Source organism: Diprion similis, chromosome 4 (genome assembly GCF_021155765.1).
Source record: "Diprion similis isolate iyDipSimi1 chromosome 4, iyDipSimi1.1, whole genome shotgun sequence".
NCBI lineage: Eukaryota > Metazoa > Arthropoda > Insecta > Hymenoptera > Diprionidae > Diprion > Diprion similis.
In genome coordinates, this window is record NC_060108.1 from 20,105,706 (window position 1) to 20,123,519 (window position 17,814).

A 17,814-nucleotide genomic window follows, 5' to 3' on the forward strand; every position below is an offset into this window, starting at 1 on the left:
AACAACAGCAACAACAATAATAATAACCACATGTAATACGTACTCGAAAATTTTCTTTCCAATTTTTATCGCAAAGTTAAGTCAACTTATCCGTAAGCCTGCATCAGGCCTACCGTATAAGAATTATATTGGTATGGAGAAATGCGTGTGTATAGCGCATAATCTGTATTCCCCGCGTTTAATATGACTGTACGTTGCGAGTAGGTAGGTACCAGAATTGCGTAATACGCGCTGATTACATCGTAATCCTACCCTCCCACAAAAGGTGAAGCACACGCCTGCGAAGGGTCGGAAAACAAAGAGAAATTTATTCCTGACAGAATTTTATATTCGCACATGCGTGTGCCTAATATGTGGAGATACACACGGAATGAAACTCTTGAAATTATACACCCTCGTTTTGGGTACTACGCGGACGGTGATGACGGTGCAGGGGAGCCTGTCCGTGTTTGAAGGTGTGTGTGTGTGTGTGTGTGTGCCTCGTTCAAGGGGGAGAGCACGGGGGGTGCGTATCGTATCGCAGCTTGTGTCATCGTCACTTCCGCCCCGGATAATAAGTTGGGGAAAAATGCTAGAACCCGACGAAAGTGAAGGGTTAAGCTAGGCCGCATATCAGCTGTTTATAACAATTGCAAAATACATATATGTGTGAGAAAGGTGTTTTTTTTTTAAGAAATTGAAACCCGAAATTGCCACCCTGTTTATTTCCCAATTCAGCTATTATACCCGCATGTCTATAAACTCAATTTCGGCGCAACAATCCTATTGAGAAACAATCCGCTCCCGCAGGTCCTAGGCCAAGTGTAAGGCGATTAATTTGGCGAAGCCTCTCATCAAAGCGTGCCAATATATTGCGTTGTTCGCACACATGGGTATTACACTGTTACACATGCATACGCGTTTGGTAGAGATAGACATGATGCACGTGCAGCGGCGTACTCCACGACGATTATGCAACTCGCTTAGATCGGTTATACACTTGGCGAAATAATATTCGCCTCGTTAATTATTATGGATAAAATAATTAACGCTGGTATTTATACATATAGGTATGGAGTATACGGATTGCAGATGTCACGAAAAACGCGTTATATTCTGTAGGTTTACCGTTTCGTATCGTTTCGTACAAGCCGGGGCGACGTTTGTTCGCATTGCGAACAGGATATTTGTCGAACGAAGCGGACTGAAAAGTAATAATTACAGATAAGAGATCTAATTCGTTGTCCACCTCTGCACGCGTAACATGTAACGTGAAGGGTAGGGAAAAAAATGTTCCGAACACCAGTGCGAGCTTTCAAACCTCGATATTCAATTTTTTGCAAAATAATTGGCATTCATTGCTCGGCGAATAGCGAAAGAGATTTTTAATAAAGATGATGTGGAATAAGCTGTCGACGTTTGTATGTATAAAGGTAGTGGGCAAGCAGAATTCAATGGTGGAAATTTTAGATTCAACAAAAACACAGGGTTTAAAAAATTATTTCTAAATCAAAGAAGAACGAACTTTTATTAAATAAGAACGAACAGTAATTATACGCAGCATGAAAGATACACATATAATCAGTTATAAGTATAGAGATTAATTACAATCGTCGAACGAGAGGCGCTGCGAGTCCTCGTTCTAAAAACGCTTCACAACGCGGATGAAATATAAAAATAAATAATGATTCAGCGACCCGCATTATATGCACCCGGTTTGGCTGGGAGGCACGCCGCTGCAGGGAATGGTTCTCATGCCGTAATTATTTATCCTCTACGCTCACTTTCCGATTACAATGTCCAACTGCCACGGAAGTTGAAGCCTTCTCTATTTTTACGAATGAAAAGTAACAGCGCATATCCATGTAAAAACGAAAAACCAACCGTAATTTGTGTGGCATAACGAGATTCTGTTCGGCCGTTAATTAGGCCAGACATTGAAAATAATCTAGATCGACTCTTTTTTTTCCTTTTTTGAAAAAATATATAAATACATTATCACCTCTCCTGATGCCTCTACAGTAAAATTAGTCTAAAATTTGAAAATTTATTTCCTCGTCAATCCGACAATGTATTAGGTAATCGTAATTGTAAAACCGTAACGATAGAGTATTGGAAAACGGTTCATTTATCCACTTCTTTGTAGTTTCACGTGTATATTGTGTATATATTAGACAAACTTCGGAACAGTTAAAAAAGAAGAGGCGAAGAGGCATCGGTTACAGATCCATGATAGCTAACTGGCAGCGAGCTTAAAAATACAACAAGTTGTAAATAATAATCCACCGATCTCAAGCAAAATCGTATGTTTATCATTGACATATGTTTTTCCCCTTCATAGATTATTTTCAGTCGGTTATTCGTGTGAGAATTGAGCGTCAACGGAATTACCCTACCTTCAATAAAAATAGACAGTTTCCTATGTCTATTACACAGCTAAGCGAACTCGTGTGTTTTATATATATATATATATATATATATATATATATATAATTATATATATATATATAAAAGTTACATGATTCGAGCACGTGTATCCATCATCGACGCGATACGTTATATGCATAGAGCGCGATCAAGGAAGTTAGTGTTAAACGAAGTAAAATGGAAAATAAAATTAGAACAAGTAACGATGAATTGACAATCAACGCCACTCTTTGGACATCCGTGCTGATATAGGTATACCTAAAGAATTTATAAGTATTATACATATATTCAAATGCTTTCCACCCGGCATCACATGCTTAATTGTCACACTTTCCCCAACGCGTACAAACGCAGGATACCTACGTGTATGTTTTCAAAGTATACGATCGTACCGAATATATATTCGGTATAACTTTTTCTAACAAGTTTTACAAATAAAGTGTACGTCACAAATTGCAAATTGTATAAATTTAAAAATTGTTGCAAGTCAATTGAACACAAAGATATCACACAACGTAACGTTGAAAATTTTTTCAACCTCGCGTTCGGTAAATTAAAGCAATCGTAGCTAATTTTGGCGCGACTAAATTATTCCCGTCGATTATATTGTGTCGGATATCCGGTAAGAAGGGTATCAACTTTCCATCCGAGCGAATTTGGGGCAGCGCTGGATTTTCCCAATTCGCGCGGCGACGCGCGTGTCTCTGGGTGTGAAAATTGAATTGCCGGAGGTCGCGACTGCCGCTGCTGCTGCTGCTGCTGCTGCTGCTACCGGAGCGAATGTAAACGGCTGTGGTTGCAGCCGTTTAATAAGAAGAACAGTCGCCACCTCCTCGTGATTAATTCTTGGTAAAAAGCTCGGTGAGAACTTTACAGACGCGTTGCGACGCCCCAACTTCAGCAGCCACCCTCGAACGAGCGAGTCTCAACCCCGCGTTTCGCCCCCTCGCAAACGGAAAGTTTGCCCCCCACCCCCATCCCCTCCCCGTCCCCCCTATAATATTCACGGCTGCGGTGCGTTTGGAGGCAGGTAAAACAACCGGCGAGTTTTTACCGCCAACTTTCACCCGACAGCATGCTGCATCGAAAGGGAGCGTAAGTTCATAGGATATGACGGGGTATGGGGTAGGTATACATATAATATGTACAGTTGCAGGTTGTTTTCAGAGAAAGAAATTGACGTGGAACATTAACTTGCGCGACGTCGTGACTACACCGTGGAAAGATTTTGATCGATGAATATAGGTGTAGGTATGAAAATTTTATATGCTTACCGCCGAATCTTCTCCGCGACTTTATAGTTTTATACTCGTAAAACGACGTACCTACCTACATTATATAGGTTTACACTCGGTGAAACGATATAACGAATATCGCGGAGCGTAGATTGAACAAGTTTCCGTGGAAACTTTGGCAATTATTACAATATAATTGCAGCATACATTATGCTAATGTGCGAGTCACCCGCTTATTTAGAGTTTCGCGAGTAGGTATTCCATCTAGCCGAGTATAATAAGGTGCTGGGTTATAGCGGTTTTATTCCTAAACTTTCCAAACCGCCATTTGCCGCCGGTGCGTGGTAATTAGCCACGAGGGCTCGGAACATCAGTTTTCAAATTATTAGACACGCGGGTTGAAAAAAAAAATGAGAACAAGAGTAAAGAAAACAAAAAAATAAATCAACAAAGAAATAAATAAAAATGCGAAAAATTGAGAGGTCTGCATTGCGGGCAGCAAAATGCGCATCGAAAATTTTACCACAACCATAACATGTAATGAATATTTCGAACGGTTACCATCGAAGCTCCTGCAGGATAGGCCGTTAAAATATAGAGATGCTATTCACGGGGTTGTCTCGTCCCTTTCAATTTCGGTATAATATTGTGATTACGATATATGTGGGTATATGTATTACATAAATATGCGGGTACGGTTCGTCGACGTAGGGTTGAAACTGCCTGATTCTCGCCACTGTGGCATTATGTAGGTGTACGAAATGCATTCTTGTGTCGACTGGACAATCCAATGCGATCCACACACGAAGATATGTATATTATAGTAAAATACCACAGCCTATGCGTATATAAAAAAATACACGTACGCTAATACGAATCCCTTTTTATTCCCCAGAATTATACATTTATTCACGTTCATACAAATATAAATGAAATCGTGAATATATTTGTTTACACAGTTCTTCCCTACAAGCTATTACCTATGCGTGTATAATAAAAACGGCGCAGGATAATAAAAAAAATGATGATAAGGTGTAATGAGGAGAAAATTTGAAAAAGTGAACCGATGAGAAAATTGGATTGAATTAGGTCATCTAGAAGTGGGACTTGGACGTATCTCGTCGTTGAGTTTGTAAACTTTATTATACTTACTGTTATTGGGTTGGTGGCGGCGGTGGGTGACGTCGATCGATGTCGATTAACGCCGCATGCAGGGTAGATGAGGCTCGCACACAAAGGACACGTGATGTTCCAACTGACTCACTCACACACGCACTCGCGACGCACGCGGGCGATAGGTTATATCAAATATCTACTTTGTCATTCGTTTCCGGGATATTACGTATATAATTAATTACACTATTTGCTATTGAATTTGCGCGTCACCCGTCCGCGGTTCGTCAAAGGGAAATTGTTGATCGGCGTTAAAACGACCCCGCTTATAAACCGGCACCCACGCTTACAGCAGCAGCCCATATTACACGAAATACCTAGCAACAACGTTAACGTGCACATGACGTGTAGTTACCATTTTTTTCAACTATTAACAAATATTTATCGATCATTATTTGACTCAACTGAAATTCGATAACAATAACGAAAAATGTATTATTCCATCGTGCTCAAATATACGTTTGTTAAGGGTGAATAAACTTCTTCCTCGGCGTGTTTCTGGGAGAAAGTTTCGCCGCATCCACAACTTCGGCACGCATCGCCGATCGGTATTGAAAGGTCAACAGACCTCGGTGTAGGAATATAATGCAAGATAGCTAGTAGCTAGCTAGCTAGCTACTCTCCTGGTTCAAGTGTCTATAAATTCTTCGTGAACACGACTGCTGCATAGGTCGTATCCACCTCGCGCGTGAGATACCACTCGGTTCAGAGAATGTATCAAAATCAGCGCCGAGGCTGGTTTATGGTCGGAAACGCTCGTAAATACGCACTTCTGCTACTCGCAATTCGCCCGCGTACCTATATAGATATAACCACCACGTTTCCCTTCCCGTAGACCGAGCACCAAACGGTGCGGGGTACCCACCCACCCCTCGTCGCCACCCATCCACCCATAACGTACCTACACCATAACACATCCATACTTGGCGTTGTACCGCAGTCGACCGATGCCTACACCAAGGGTACTCGTTCCAGGATTCGCGGGCTCGGTTACCTCGCTCGGCTCCGGTTAACTTGGCCCGGCTTTCCCGCGGGGGTGTAGCTCGTTCGGAGCTTTACCGGGCTAATAAAAGGCAGTCGAGATATACCCACGACAACAAACCCAAATCAGTCGTAACTGCGCGGCGATACTAGACCCCGGGAAACTTCATTGTTTCATTGTTATCGTCCCCTCCGTTATGTTAGGTATCGCCGTAGGTGCATACTGCCTTTCACTCTGCGTTAAGAAGAGTTTTCCAATCGTGTCGATATGGTGCATACTTAGTCGTTGATTTGTCTTCCTCCAATATTACGCCGAAGTCTTTTCTACTACGGTTAATTAGTATTTTAGAATCGGGTGTATCGATTAGTACAGCGAGTTGCACACCTTGATTACAAACCTGTTATCAATAGTCAAAGTTTTAGGCAATCAGATACATCGGCGCGTTACGTTTCCGCAGGTCGAATTTGGCGCTTCAATAGCTTCGCCACTTGCCCAGAGCAGTTCAAAACGCAGGGCAACAGAGACGATAAAGACCCGGTGATGAGAAGCGGGCGTTTCACATTCCGGCATGCGTGCATGCACATAGACGACATTCCATAGCCACAGGTGTGACATAAAAAGATCCAACGAATATCAAAGCGTTTGAAACATCCGATGTGATTACCACGTACGACGATCACGAAATTGGAAATGAAAAAATAATTGAACATACTATTTTGAGAACACAACAGCAACGCGTTACGTAAATCCATGCCTCGATGTATTTTGTCAAGTCCAGATGTCTACCGTGTTATTCAGATTTCATGTACCTACCTACTTATATTGGAACCGAAAATACTCGCATATAAATGTGGTAGAATAAAACTGAAATGAAAATTCTTTGAGTGTTATTTCTTCTCAAGCACCTGTCGATGGACCGCCACAAATAACAGCGACAGCCGGATAAATCGACAAGCGTTAGCTTCGTTGGAGTTTAGTTGGAGCAGGCGTGGACAAAGTGTGGCGAGTTATGTTACAGGTGCATAAATGTCAACGAGAGATTTTTGCATAGGTGAGGCGTTGCACGCACTCGAGAGTGGCTGGAGGCGATTTTGCCGAGTTGTGATCCAAGCGTAGTAAACTCGGCCAGCAGGGTTATATTATACCTGTGGGTTATAGATATAGGTATACCTGCGATTATGTACATGAACCGTTCGAAAGACAATTTCCTGGTGGAATTACGCCGGGGTGGTAATGCACTGTATATATGTATATGTATACCAGCTTAATTACAACCTAGGATAATTTAAATATGTCGTGTCGAGTGGCTATAATACGTCGATCCCTCCGGTCAGCTACCGCCCACGTGGATAAAATCGAACGTACCGCAATCTATAGTACATTCCACCCGGTTATCCGTCGACGAAATTACTCCGCATCTTGTGGGAGCAAGGACATACGCAGCCGTATGTAACACGCGTGTTGCGCAGCTAATGGCTGCTAAACTCGACGAAAAGAGCCGTTGCCTTATACATTTGAATTTCGATTATGCCTCAAGATCCTTCGGCCGTGCGATCTATAAATAAAATTATGACGAAAGACTACCGTCGTAGATTCATTTCGCTGGTTGGCTTTGGTCCAAGATTTCGGATCGGACCTGACTGCACTTATCGCCGTGCGAAGGAAGGGTCCTGGAGGTCGTAACGAGTACATTAGGTACATGTTTGCATCGGAATTATTAGCGCATACACGTACTCGAGTCCAGTTAACACCAACGCTAGTGTTCGCCCAGACGTGATTTGATTTGGTTTTAGTCTGCGCGTGGCAGACACCCAATTATCCACGCTTTCAAGACCTTATATGTGGTATAAATATATGTATGTACATGTATATATGTAATAGACAAAACGTTGCGGCGTGCGGAGACAACGCCGAATAGATGAGAAAAAAGAAAAACACTGATCCAGCACAACGTCACACCTTTGCACACATCTCATCATGCTGGCGAGAGGTAAGAAATATCCGGGAACAGGTGGACGTACCTAGTGGAAAAATACTTGGACGATACTTCGTATATTACGTGTATACACACGATATGGTGGTTGTAACACCGCAAATCGGTGCACAAGGACTCTCGTCGCTAAGTCATTTCGCCGAGCGAGGTCCGAGAGCCCGGGTATAATCCTGGGAAGGCCTTAGGCGAGTTTCCAATCCCGGTGGTCAACTAATATCCAAACACGGCGAGAGGGGCTGCGCAGAATCACTGACTATACTCGGCCGGTTCGGTCCAGATCTGAGATACACCGAACCGCGCGAGAAACCAACCGACTGGTAATAGCTATTTACAGATATCAGCGCAAACATTAATACAGGGGAGTCTCGTCCGGTGTATGCCAACGGATTATCTTATTCTTGGACGGTCCGCGAGATAGGCACTAGTTCTAGTAGTACGTCCGGTTTCCGCGTCCCTCGGGAGCGTCCAGGGTCCGATGGGATCCTCTTTGGACAAACACAAGGAGTTGCCTAATACGCGGGGGTTCATCGCAGCGCCGGTTAAAGTTTCGCCACCCTCGCCCTGCCCAATCCTAGGCATGCAAATTAGCTCTGCTTCGGGCCTCCCTGCTGGCGTAGTCGCGTTACTATTCCGGGGTGAGTTTCCAGGGAGAAGGATTGAGCGAATATACTCGGTTCTCGATCGCAACCATATGAAATGTAAAAACCACAGGATACCTTTGATCCCGAAAGCTCAAAACCATCGTGAATCGTAACCCAATACCAGAGGCACTCCGGCGTCCTGCACCATAAATGCTTTTGAATCCTGCACCACAAGGGATGGTTGGTTAATTTGAGCTGTAGCCGGCAGATTTCCGCCTCAGTACCGTACGTGAACGGTACCACGTTGTCCTTGACCAGTCTCTGAAGTGGGCAAAAACGCTTCCAAAGGACGATGAGGAGGGAGCGAGTGGGCAGGAACACGTCGAGGTCTCGGACAGTAGCATCCCTCCGTGAAATCTGGTACTTAGGACGAGAACCGTCTCATTTGCCAAGGGAAACGGAATACCGTGTATGTGGTGTGCGCGTGTGCGTGGGTGCAGGAAGGCAGGCAGGTCCTGCAGGACGCGGAGAGATGCCGCGGGAGTTTGTTTGGCGAGCAAACGTTTGCCGACGACACCGCCGGACACTGGTGCCTGGTGCCTCGGTCTCGCTGGCCCTGCAGGCCCTGCCGGAGATGTGCATGTGCACACGTATGTCTTGCAGTGGCGTTGGTCTCTCCGGAGCAAGGGTGGCTGGTGGCAGTTTAATACCATCTCCTGGAGCCGGACAGTGGTGGTCAATCGACCGACGGAGGTCTGGAGGACCCGGATTTCTTTCTCGCACTTTCACGTGGGAGAATACCTGTAATAAAGGTGCGAGAAAAGGGGCGGGGATGTGAAAAGGGGGAGAATGCGTTAACTCGAGCGTGTCGTAAATGCATCGACGAATCTCTATCTCGGTGGAGCACTCGTGAACCGTTGGTAGTGAAGTTTACTCAGGGATAAGAAGCAAAGACAAGCGCATCGCCGGGTTGTGTGTTGGGTAGTGAGGAATGGCTGGTCGGGCCAGCCTTAGCCTGGCTTAGCTCCGTTGTGGGGACAAGCACCCCAACCTTCCCTGCCCGCCGACCGCCACCCGCTCCTCGTGTCAGGGCCAAGTTATACTAGCAAACAGTCGTACATTAGTGCCCGCGTAGTCCTTCTACGGAGGATTTATAAGGGGAGAAACGGTTCGCAATGGTTAGCGTGTTGCTGCAAACGCCGTGGTTTGAGCAGCTTTCAGCGAGCTGGTGTGTAATTGGGGAAAAAAAATAATAATAAAAAACAATAAAAAACGAAGGGACGGAGGAAGGAGGCAAGGAAGAGGTAGTTTGAAGCCTAGGCGCGTCGAACGAGTCGAACCATTGCTGGAAGTGTGTAGAAAATCACCGATCAATTTCTTACTCCCGTGGGAAGATGCCAGTAAACTGACAAACAAATTTGAATACGAAATACGGCCATCGGCCACGGTTCGCGTGTACGGTATATATATATATATATATATATATATATATATATATATATATATATATATATATACATATACACATTCTGCATGGAACATCGAGGGAAGAGGAGTGATTCGCCAACTTTTCTCACCGAAATTAGCATCGGAATCTCTTCAATGTATAATACCTATACCACAGGTATATAATATAGATGGATATTATTCAATGTTTACGAGTACAGGAAAATCAGTTGATGGATTGAGCAGATCGTTTGCATTGTCATATTCAAATGATCCCGGGCAAAATTCCTGTTGAATAATTCCTACGAAGATAAGAAGCGGACCCCCTGAGATCTTTTGGTATACTTACTTGGCTACCCCAGCACTATACATGTATACATACATACCTACATATATATATATATATATATATATATATGCATACATATAATCCGCACCTTGTACGACTACGGCTGCAGAGAAGTTGAAACTCCAGCGACGGTTAAACTGATTGCGAAATGCGGCCATCCCCGCACGATGACTATTAGTTCAACGAGTAAATCAGATCCCGGGGCTCAGACGTGGGGAACTGGAGTGTCGAGGTTGAGTGAGAACTCGTCGGCGTCGGCAGTCCTAAGAGTTTAGTTTGTTAGGCGAGCACGTCGCCGTGGGGCGCTGGTTTGGTCGGGTGGTTAAGGGGGCGGTGGGAGGAAGGAGGTGCGGGGTGGGTGGAGTTGTTCGGGGGTAGTTGGGGAGAGCCAGTGGTCAGCACACTTGGCCGACCCTACTTCGCTAACTAGTTTAATGATATATGTTGAGCTACAAGCGCCTTGATTAATCGTTAACTAATGTTGGACCTCGCGGAACACAGCTACTACACTACACACAGAAACTCCGAAGCTTAGGCGGCGGCGGCAGCGGCAAATCTACGTTCGAACTCGACCGAAGCCAAACAGAAATCTAATCTCTCTTGATAATTTGATTTATGATTCGGATGGCGGATAGGCTGAAGAAAAACTCCGGTAGCACGGGGTCCCCAAGTTCGTGCCCGTATAATTTGTCAGAGAAGTGCTCAGCACCGCGCGGCCAAGGGATTGGCCGTTCCTGCATATATATATATAGGTAAGTAAATTTGTAGCCCTCGGGAAGTGACCCACGACTCTAAGGCCTAGGGAAAATTGAATTGAACCCGTTTCTTATTGACAGATACATTTCGCAATGTGATGAAACATAAAGAGACGCGTTTCGCTGGAGACTTTATACACCAACGTGAAACACAATCGGTGAAGAGGGACGCCGCGACGGGTGTGGACTCATCGCTTCCCGGATTCCAATTAGCAGATCCGTATGAGAGAAGGATCGCGGCTGATGCTGCACGTGAGCACTGGTCAATGATTGTTCTTGCATAGCCACTCGCGCATAATTAATGCACCAGAGAGCGCATGATGCGGCGGCGGGCGTACGGGGCGGGCGTCGGTCATAATGTTCCGCGGGTGTCGGATAGCGCGGAGGGAATAGACGGGGGAGGATGGCACGGGCTCAGGGATGCAAGACACCGTGAAATTACCACCAGAGTCTCTCTCACCCTCCTGACCATGGGGTGGAGCGGAGTGGGAGGAACCGGACTCTGTCCACTCCGAGTCCCGAACCGCTGGGGTCACGAACCAGGTATTTGTCTTGTCTTCTTGTTTATGCGACTACCCGTTGTTATTTGGCACCGCCTGGGAGTTCGCACTTTGTGTGCACGGGTTCGGGGTTGCGCGGAGTTTCGGGACTACTTTCGACTTTAAAACCTTCCGAAGGTTCAATCCCACGCTGCAGGTCAACGGGTGTCTACCCTTGCACGCTCGACTCCCATTCGAAACATCGCCGAACCCCCGGATCACGACCGTCCCTGCAGACCGGAAGGAAGGAAGGAAGGAAGGAAGGATGGATCTTCCACGCGTTACACCTTCGCGGAAATCAAGAGAATTCCTCCAACGACGAATCGAATTTCGCACTCGGGACTCGGCACTAAGAAGCCAGATAATTCAATTTCTTCTCAGCGCTTGAAAAGAATCGTAAAACTTTGATTACGCTCCTTTTCCTCTAAGTTCTCACTTCCCGCTATTGATCATGATTATCCTTCAAGCTATACGGTAAATATACTCCAAGTAAGTATAATGACTCACGCCAATTGTACGGATAATCGTAGAATTGTGAATCGAATTGTTGATCGGATAAAATTTTTTAATATACAGGCAAGAATATCGTTGCTACGACTGAGGGTTATCCCTAACTACGAAACGACGCACCGGAAGTTTCAACGAATCACTATACGAGCACCGAGTAGCACACAAAACGTCGATATAAGCTGTGGATAGTGGGTAGGTAGTAGGTTTTTCCTAAATTGACAGATTTTCAATTAAATCAAGTTTCAATCTAATGGAAAAATGGACGGTAGCGCGATCTATTGATGTATGAACGGATTGAATGCGACGAATCTATAGTGTATACGTACAGGTATACACATACATACATATATACGCGTATCGTCGTCGTACAACGACGAATTGAGGGAGTTGCATACTCCGCATACACAGAGGCGAATTGAAACAGTATTTTCATATTTAATCGTACAAAGGGACATCCGTGGTGATTGCATAAGCTATCCGACCGATCTCTGAGATTAATATATATTGATAAACATTCCATCACACAGAAACACATCCCACACCTGCAGTATATCCACACCACCGAACGTACCATCCATCCAGTCGATATTCCCGGAGAAATAAATGAGCTATCCCGCACAACGGAATATTGCTTTTTTCAGCTTCACCCCCGCCGCCCTATTGCCGCTTCACCTGTTCGTCCATCTCGTTCTTTCTCTCTCTCCCTTCAACGTACCAATAGGAGGCGGAAAAAAGCTCTGCGTACGTGTCAAAAATGCAATTTCGTCCAATCTCACTCGTCCATTTTCACCTTTCCTCGCTGAATCCGTTCTACTTACCAAATTTGTTCTGTCTCACAATTCGACTATCACGCAGCGAGCGAATTGTGACGGTAAAAAACATTGGAGCAAGAAATGTCATCGGTGTACTTGTGGACTCGCAGGTGAGAAGCACGGAGCGAAGGATTCTTTACGTCCACACCGTCGACGTACCGATCGAGAGGGCTGAAGGCTGCTGCAATTGCCGATGAATATTGCGTCTGAAAAGAGCTGCCGTTCACGCGAGATTCGTCGTTGAATCGTACGATCGCATAGCTAGCCGCAGCCAGCAACTACCGAACAATAATCGTAATAATAATAGTGAAATCGGATCGAAACGCAATTGAGACGGTGAAACGATCCCCGGGGGATAAGCGAACGAGGATGTGATGTTCCTTCATCCCATCCTCGGAATCGCAGCTTCTCCAAGTACCTGCAGTGCAGTCAGCTGCGATGCCAGCCCAGAGGGCATGCGTCGATCTCGTTTGCCTTCAATCACTTCATGACAGGCGCACTTATGCACACCACACCGAGTTTGAACCGCAAAGTGGATATTACCCTTCGGTGAAGGAATGCGGCGAACGAAGGTACAACATAGTTGGCACTTTGCGCGTTGTTGAATAAGAAATGAAGGACAAGAATATGGCTGGTGGGAATGTGAAATAAACCGCGAGTATAAAATTATAAAAAGACTTACACACGCCCTTGGCGAGGTGGCAGAAGAGAGCCATTAAAAGCTTCCGCGGGTGAAATACAACCAGAGATGATAGTATCTTCGTCTATGCAGAGAGACACGCGCTGCTTTAAAACTGATCGGAAGAATTATTACGCTGCTTGTAATAGGTACGATAATGATTATTATTATCAAGATAAGGAGGAAGTCTGTTCCCAACGTTCGATCAACCCTCTACACGTTTTCATGCTTTCCACTTTTAAAGGCTCGAGTAAAATTCCAACCTTTGACCCGTGCAGCGAAGCGAAGCGAAGTAAAGTGAAGTGACGTGAACGACGGTCAAGCAAGCTTACTTTCCAACGTTTCTGGGAGCGTAAATTACTTGCCCAGACACGTGCTAGCAGTGGGTATTAAGTCCATGCGTGCAGTACCGGGGATGAGGAGAGTATATACGGTTCGTTTGCCAAGGGGATAATAGCGTAATGGATGAACACGGTGTATACGAGGCAACTCCCAAGACTGCACGTTCCATACATGTCAATGACTCCCCGAGTACATCTAGCACCTACGACGTGTGGATACACCTGCTGCATCGACATTCGTCCAGATCCGTGGAACCTGCGTTACCCCTTTCCGCCTTTAGCCAAAGGAATTTTACCCTGTCCTCACTGCCTCCTTCCCCTGCACATGAACATTCTACTCGATAGAGGCGATCAAACTTTATGTGTACAAGTGCTCAACGATGGGACAAGCTCTATCCTATCACCGAAGCTACGACTGCAGGGATGGACGAGCTGCACTACAGCGAACACAACGGTTAAATAAATATAAATATAAAATAGAAACAATATAAAAGTTTCAGACGTCGATTGAAATCGAGCTAAAACATTTCTAGCCTCAACAATTTTCCGCATAATTCATGCGTGCAGTTGTTAGACGGTTACGAGTAGTACCTACATAATTTCACCGGAAGTGTGAAATTAATTTAATGTCTTGTTCGCGCGGAGAGCGTTTATAGGTATTACACCCGGAAGTTTATACAGCGATTATCTTTGTTTTTGCGATTATAGGTAATATTTATTTCTCTTTGAAGTGGACCAGGACAAACAAGCTGCAGCACAAAATTTATTCACTATATCTATACATATACATGCATAGAAAATATTCTCCAAGCCTGCGTCGGGAAGTCGATTTTGTCAACACCTCGATAAGGAATCGAGGAATGAAATTATTCAGTTACCAAATCACCGGGCTATTGAACTCTCCTCCCTCCTTCCCTCTCTTTCTCTCTCTCGATCTCACTCACCGTATCTCCATTATCTCCGCGTATACACACGTTACAGGCAGTCAGGACAACTCCGCGTTTCTACTGTCTCTTAGCTCCAACATTATGCTAACAACACGGAGGTCAGTGAAGTCATTCGTAAAACCGACCGGATCGTATAAGATTTGGAACGGTGCGAAGCGAAGCCGTTGAACCCACGAAAATCCGGCTCATTGTAGGTCGAACGGGAAACGAACGAACGATCGATCAACACATCGGTAAAAACATTCCAGCTAGGAGATTATCGACGAATAATTCTACTCACCTCGCTCTTCAGGTTTAGCGGGACGTCGCAGGGTGGGTCCAGGTCTGCTTCCGTCTTGATCTGGTGGGACATGAGGGTGTGACTGTGCCGCGGTGGGGCGGCGGTCGCCAGCATGTTGCGATGCTGCCGATGCTGGAGGTGGTGCTGAAGACGGTGGTGCGAGTAGGGGGGCGAGAGCTGGGTGTTCAGGGTCCGGAGGTCAGCTGGGGGCGAAGCAGGTGCCGCTGTGCTGCTCTGTTCCTCTTCGGCCGAGCCCTCCGCCATGTCAGCCTCGCATCCCGAATTGCCGTGATCTACGGGAAGAACGATAGGAACGGAGATTATTGTAGATCCAGAGCTGCGGGAGATTTAGCTGCTGCTTAGCGGTGTTTATTTCTTCAGTTTCACCGCGGAAGAGGTGATTAAAAGAGGACGGATTGGGATTCTCACACGGATGTTTTCACAAGGGCGGAAGTAAGCGGAGACGAGAAGACGTGAAAAGAGGAATAAAGAGGAAAGAAAAGAAGAGATATATTCTCTCGTCTTACGAGCGTCGCCATGCACGTCGTATTCTGCTGTATATTATACCTAGCCGAAAGTGAGCTTACTTTTTCTATTCCTCGCTTTACGTGAATAAACACGTGACTCGAGGGGATATCTTTTATACCGGATCGCGGCAGTTATTACACATCCGCGTGTTTATAATACGTCCCTGCCCTGACAAATGAAGGGGTCGGAGGATGGCGCATGGCGGGAAAATAATCGCGCCGTTCTAATTGCAAGCTTGCGGTGGCTTCCGTAACATAAAGTAGTTATCCAGTTTCGAGCTTTGCGTGTAATTACTCTCACCGTCAGATTCCGATCTATAATAATTGGGAATATATCGCGGATATGATGAAACGACGATTATAAACTTGTTATTATTCTTTTTTTTATTGTCGGTAAATTACTCCTCGAATCGTGATGTTGAACGGGGAAAAAAACTGCACGATTCCTGTTGAGCTCTTGCAATGCTGATTATACATGCGTACATAATACGATAAATTGTCACAATGAATACAATGCATCGAGCGCGATCGCGTACTCATGTATGTCATAAATGTACAATTAACATAAGTATATACATAGGTATGCGTGTACTGCAAGTAACGCGTATCGAAAGACGCACACGCGATTCATTTCATTTGAATATATGCTAAATATAATTAACGCGAGCAAACATCTGTTAAGAAGGCAGACAGAGAAATTATAAAGAGTTCATTTAGCCACCACCGACTTCAAAGGCAAAGAAAGAAAAAATGAGAAATAAAACGAAGAAGGGGAGGAGAGGGAGAGGGAGAGGGAGAGAGAAAAAAGTTTCGTCGGGCACGCGACGCCGTTTCTCTGCTTGCATACATATCTACGGCACGTTCTTCTCCAACCGCGGTGTAATTATTTTTATCTAAACGCGTACGGTTAGTGAGAATTCAAGGGTGCCGGAATCACCGAGATTCTATACTATAATATAAAGGATAGCCAAGAGCCGGTTTTCCGTTTGCAGACTGTCTACCGTCTACCATCTACCGTCTGCACCCTTCGTCCCGCGGACTTAAGGCTCGTTCGTACGCGTTCGAAACGCAACCAACAACATCTGCTTCTATTTTTGCTTTGGCCAGTATCCAAAATTTTATTTTTCAAATGGTAGTCAGTCCGCGCATATGACGAACGGATGGATGGATGGATCATTTCGCCCGCCCAATACCACCGGCGAGGCGAGCAATTTTCATTTTTCAACTTTAAACGCACACATCCGCGCGAGGCCCTGTCAAAACGCGTGTCATTCCCAAAGCCGAGTGACAAGTCGGGCATATGTTTAACGCCGTGCGCCACGCATATTGACCGAGGTTGATAAAAAACCCCCACCCACCTCCCCCCCCCCTCCAAAATAAAAAGAAACAAAAAAAATTACGAGTTTAACGAGATGACTCGTCGAAAAACACGCGCAGGAAATCGCCGGATCAGTTTTCGGGCTGGCTGTCGTGTGTACATGTGTGATGGAAACAAAGCGGGTCCGAGGAACGTCAGGAATGCAGAACCCGCGGGATGGGCCTGAGTAGTAATTATAGTGGTCGTAATTTGGCGAGTTCAGTCGGTTTCATTATACTTGTTTGTCACTTACGGCTCACCGGGTTTTCTTCTGCCTTTTTCTTTTTTCCCTCTCTCTCTCTCTCTCTCACTCTCTCTTTCTATCTTCCCTTCTCTCGGCATACTCGATGATTTATTCCGCGGTATGATATTAACATTCCTTGTGTCGGGGCACGGTTACTATTTTCGCTTTATTTCGCCAGACTGCAGAAATGGCTACCCCTTATCCCCCTCTCCACCCCACCCCGCCATGCATCTATGAAAGAACATATGTAGTCTTGTGGGGATATGCACTCGAATATGTATTTTTAAACGAACTTTCGACATTCTTTCACACCGCACTACCCCCAAGAATCATCTCTCACTCCCATGTATCCCGGTATAATGTTATACGTGTGCTGGTGGCGGGTTATTCCCTTTGTGAAGGATGGGGAGGTGGCCATTAATTTTCGCCCGGATTATATTAATTACGCGTCTAGTGTTGAGCCCTAGTATTATTATGCTACGTAACCATCGGGTGTCTAAGGAGTCGAGCTCTTGTTTGTAGTGATTGCATCAACTTCTTTAGATAATTACAGACGCACTAGAAGGTTTTGACCAATTAGTTTCAAGAATTGAACCCCCATAATCGTCCCGTTTTAATCACACATCTGATTCATCTCGTTCGAGGAAACACGACCTGA

General features: G+C 45.3%; 1 protein-coding gene across 5 annotated transcripts in view; it reads right to left on the reverse strand.

Moving 5' to 3' along the window:
* LOC124405310 (POU domain, class 6, transcription factor 1) overlaps positions 1–17,814 on the reverse strand; it is a 175,438-nt gene that overhangs the window by 65,653 nt on the left and 91,971 nt on the right. For all 5 annotated transcript variants that reach the window (XM_046880116.1, XM_046880120.1, XM_046880119.1 and 2 more), the window contains one exon: positions 15,029–15,321. In XM_046880116.1, the coding sequence (XP_046736072.1) occupies positions 15,029–15,292 (264 nt within the window). In that variant the 5' untranslated portion in view covers positions 15,293–15,321. The remainder of the gene's footprint in view (positions 1–15,028; positions 15,322–17,814) is intronic.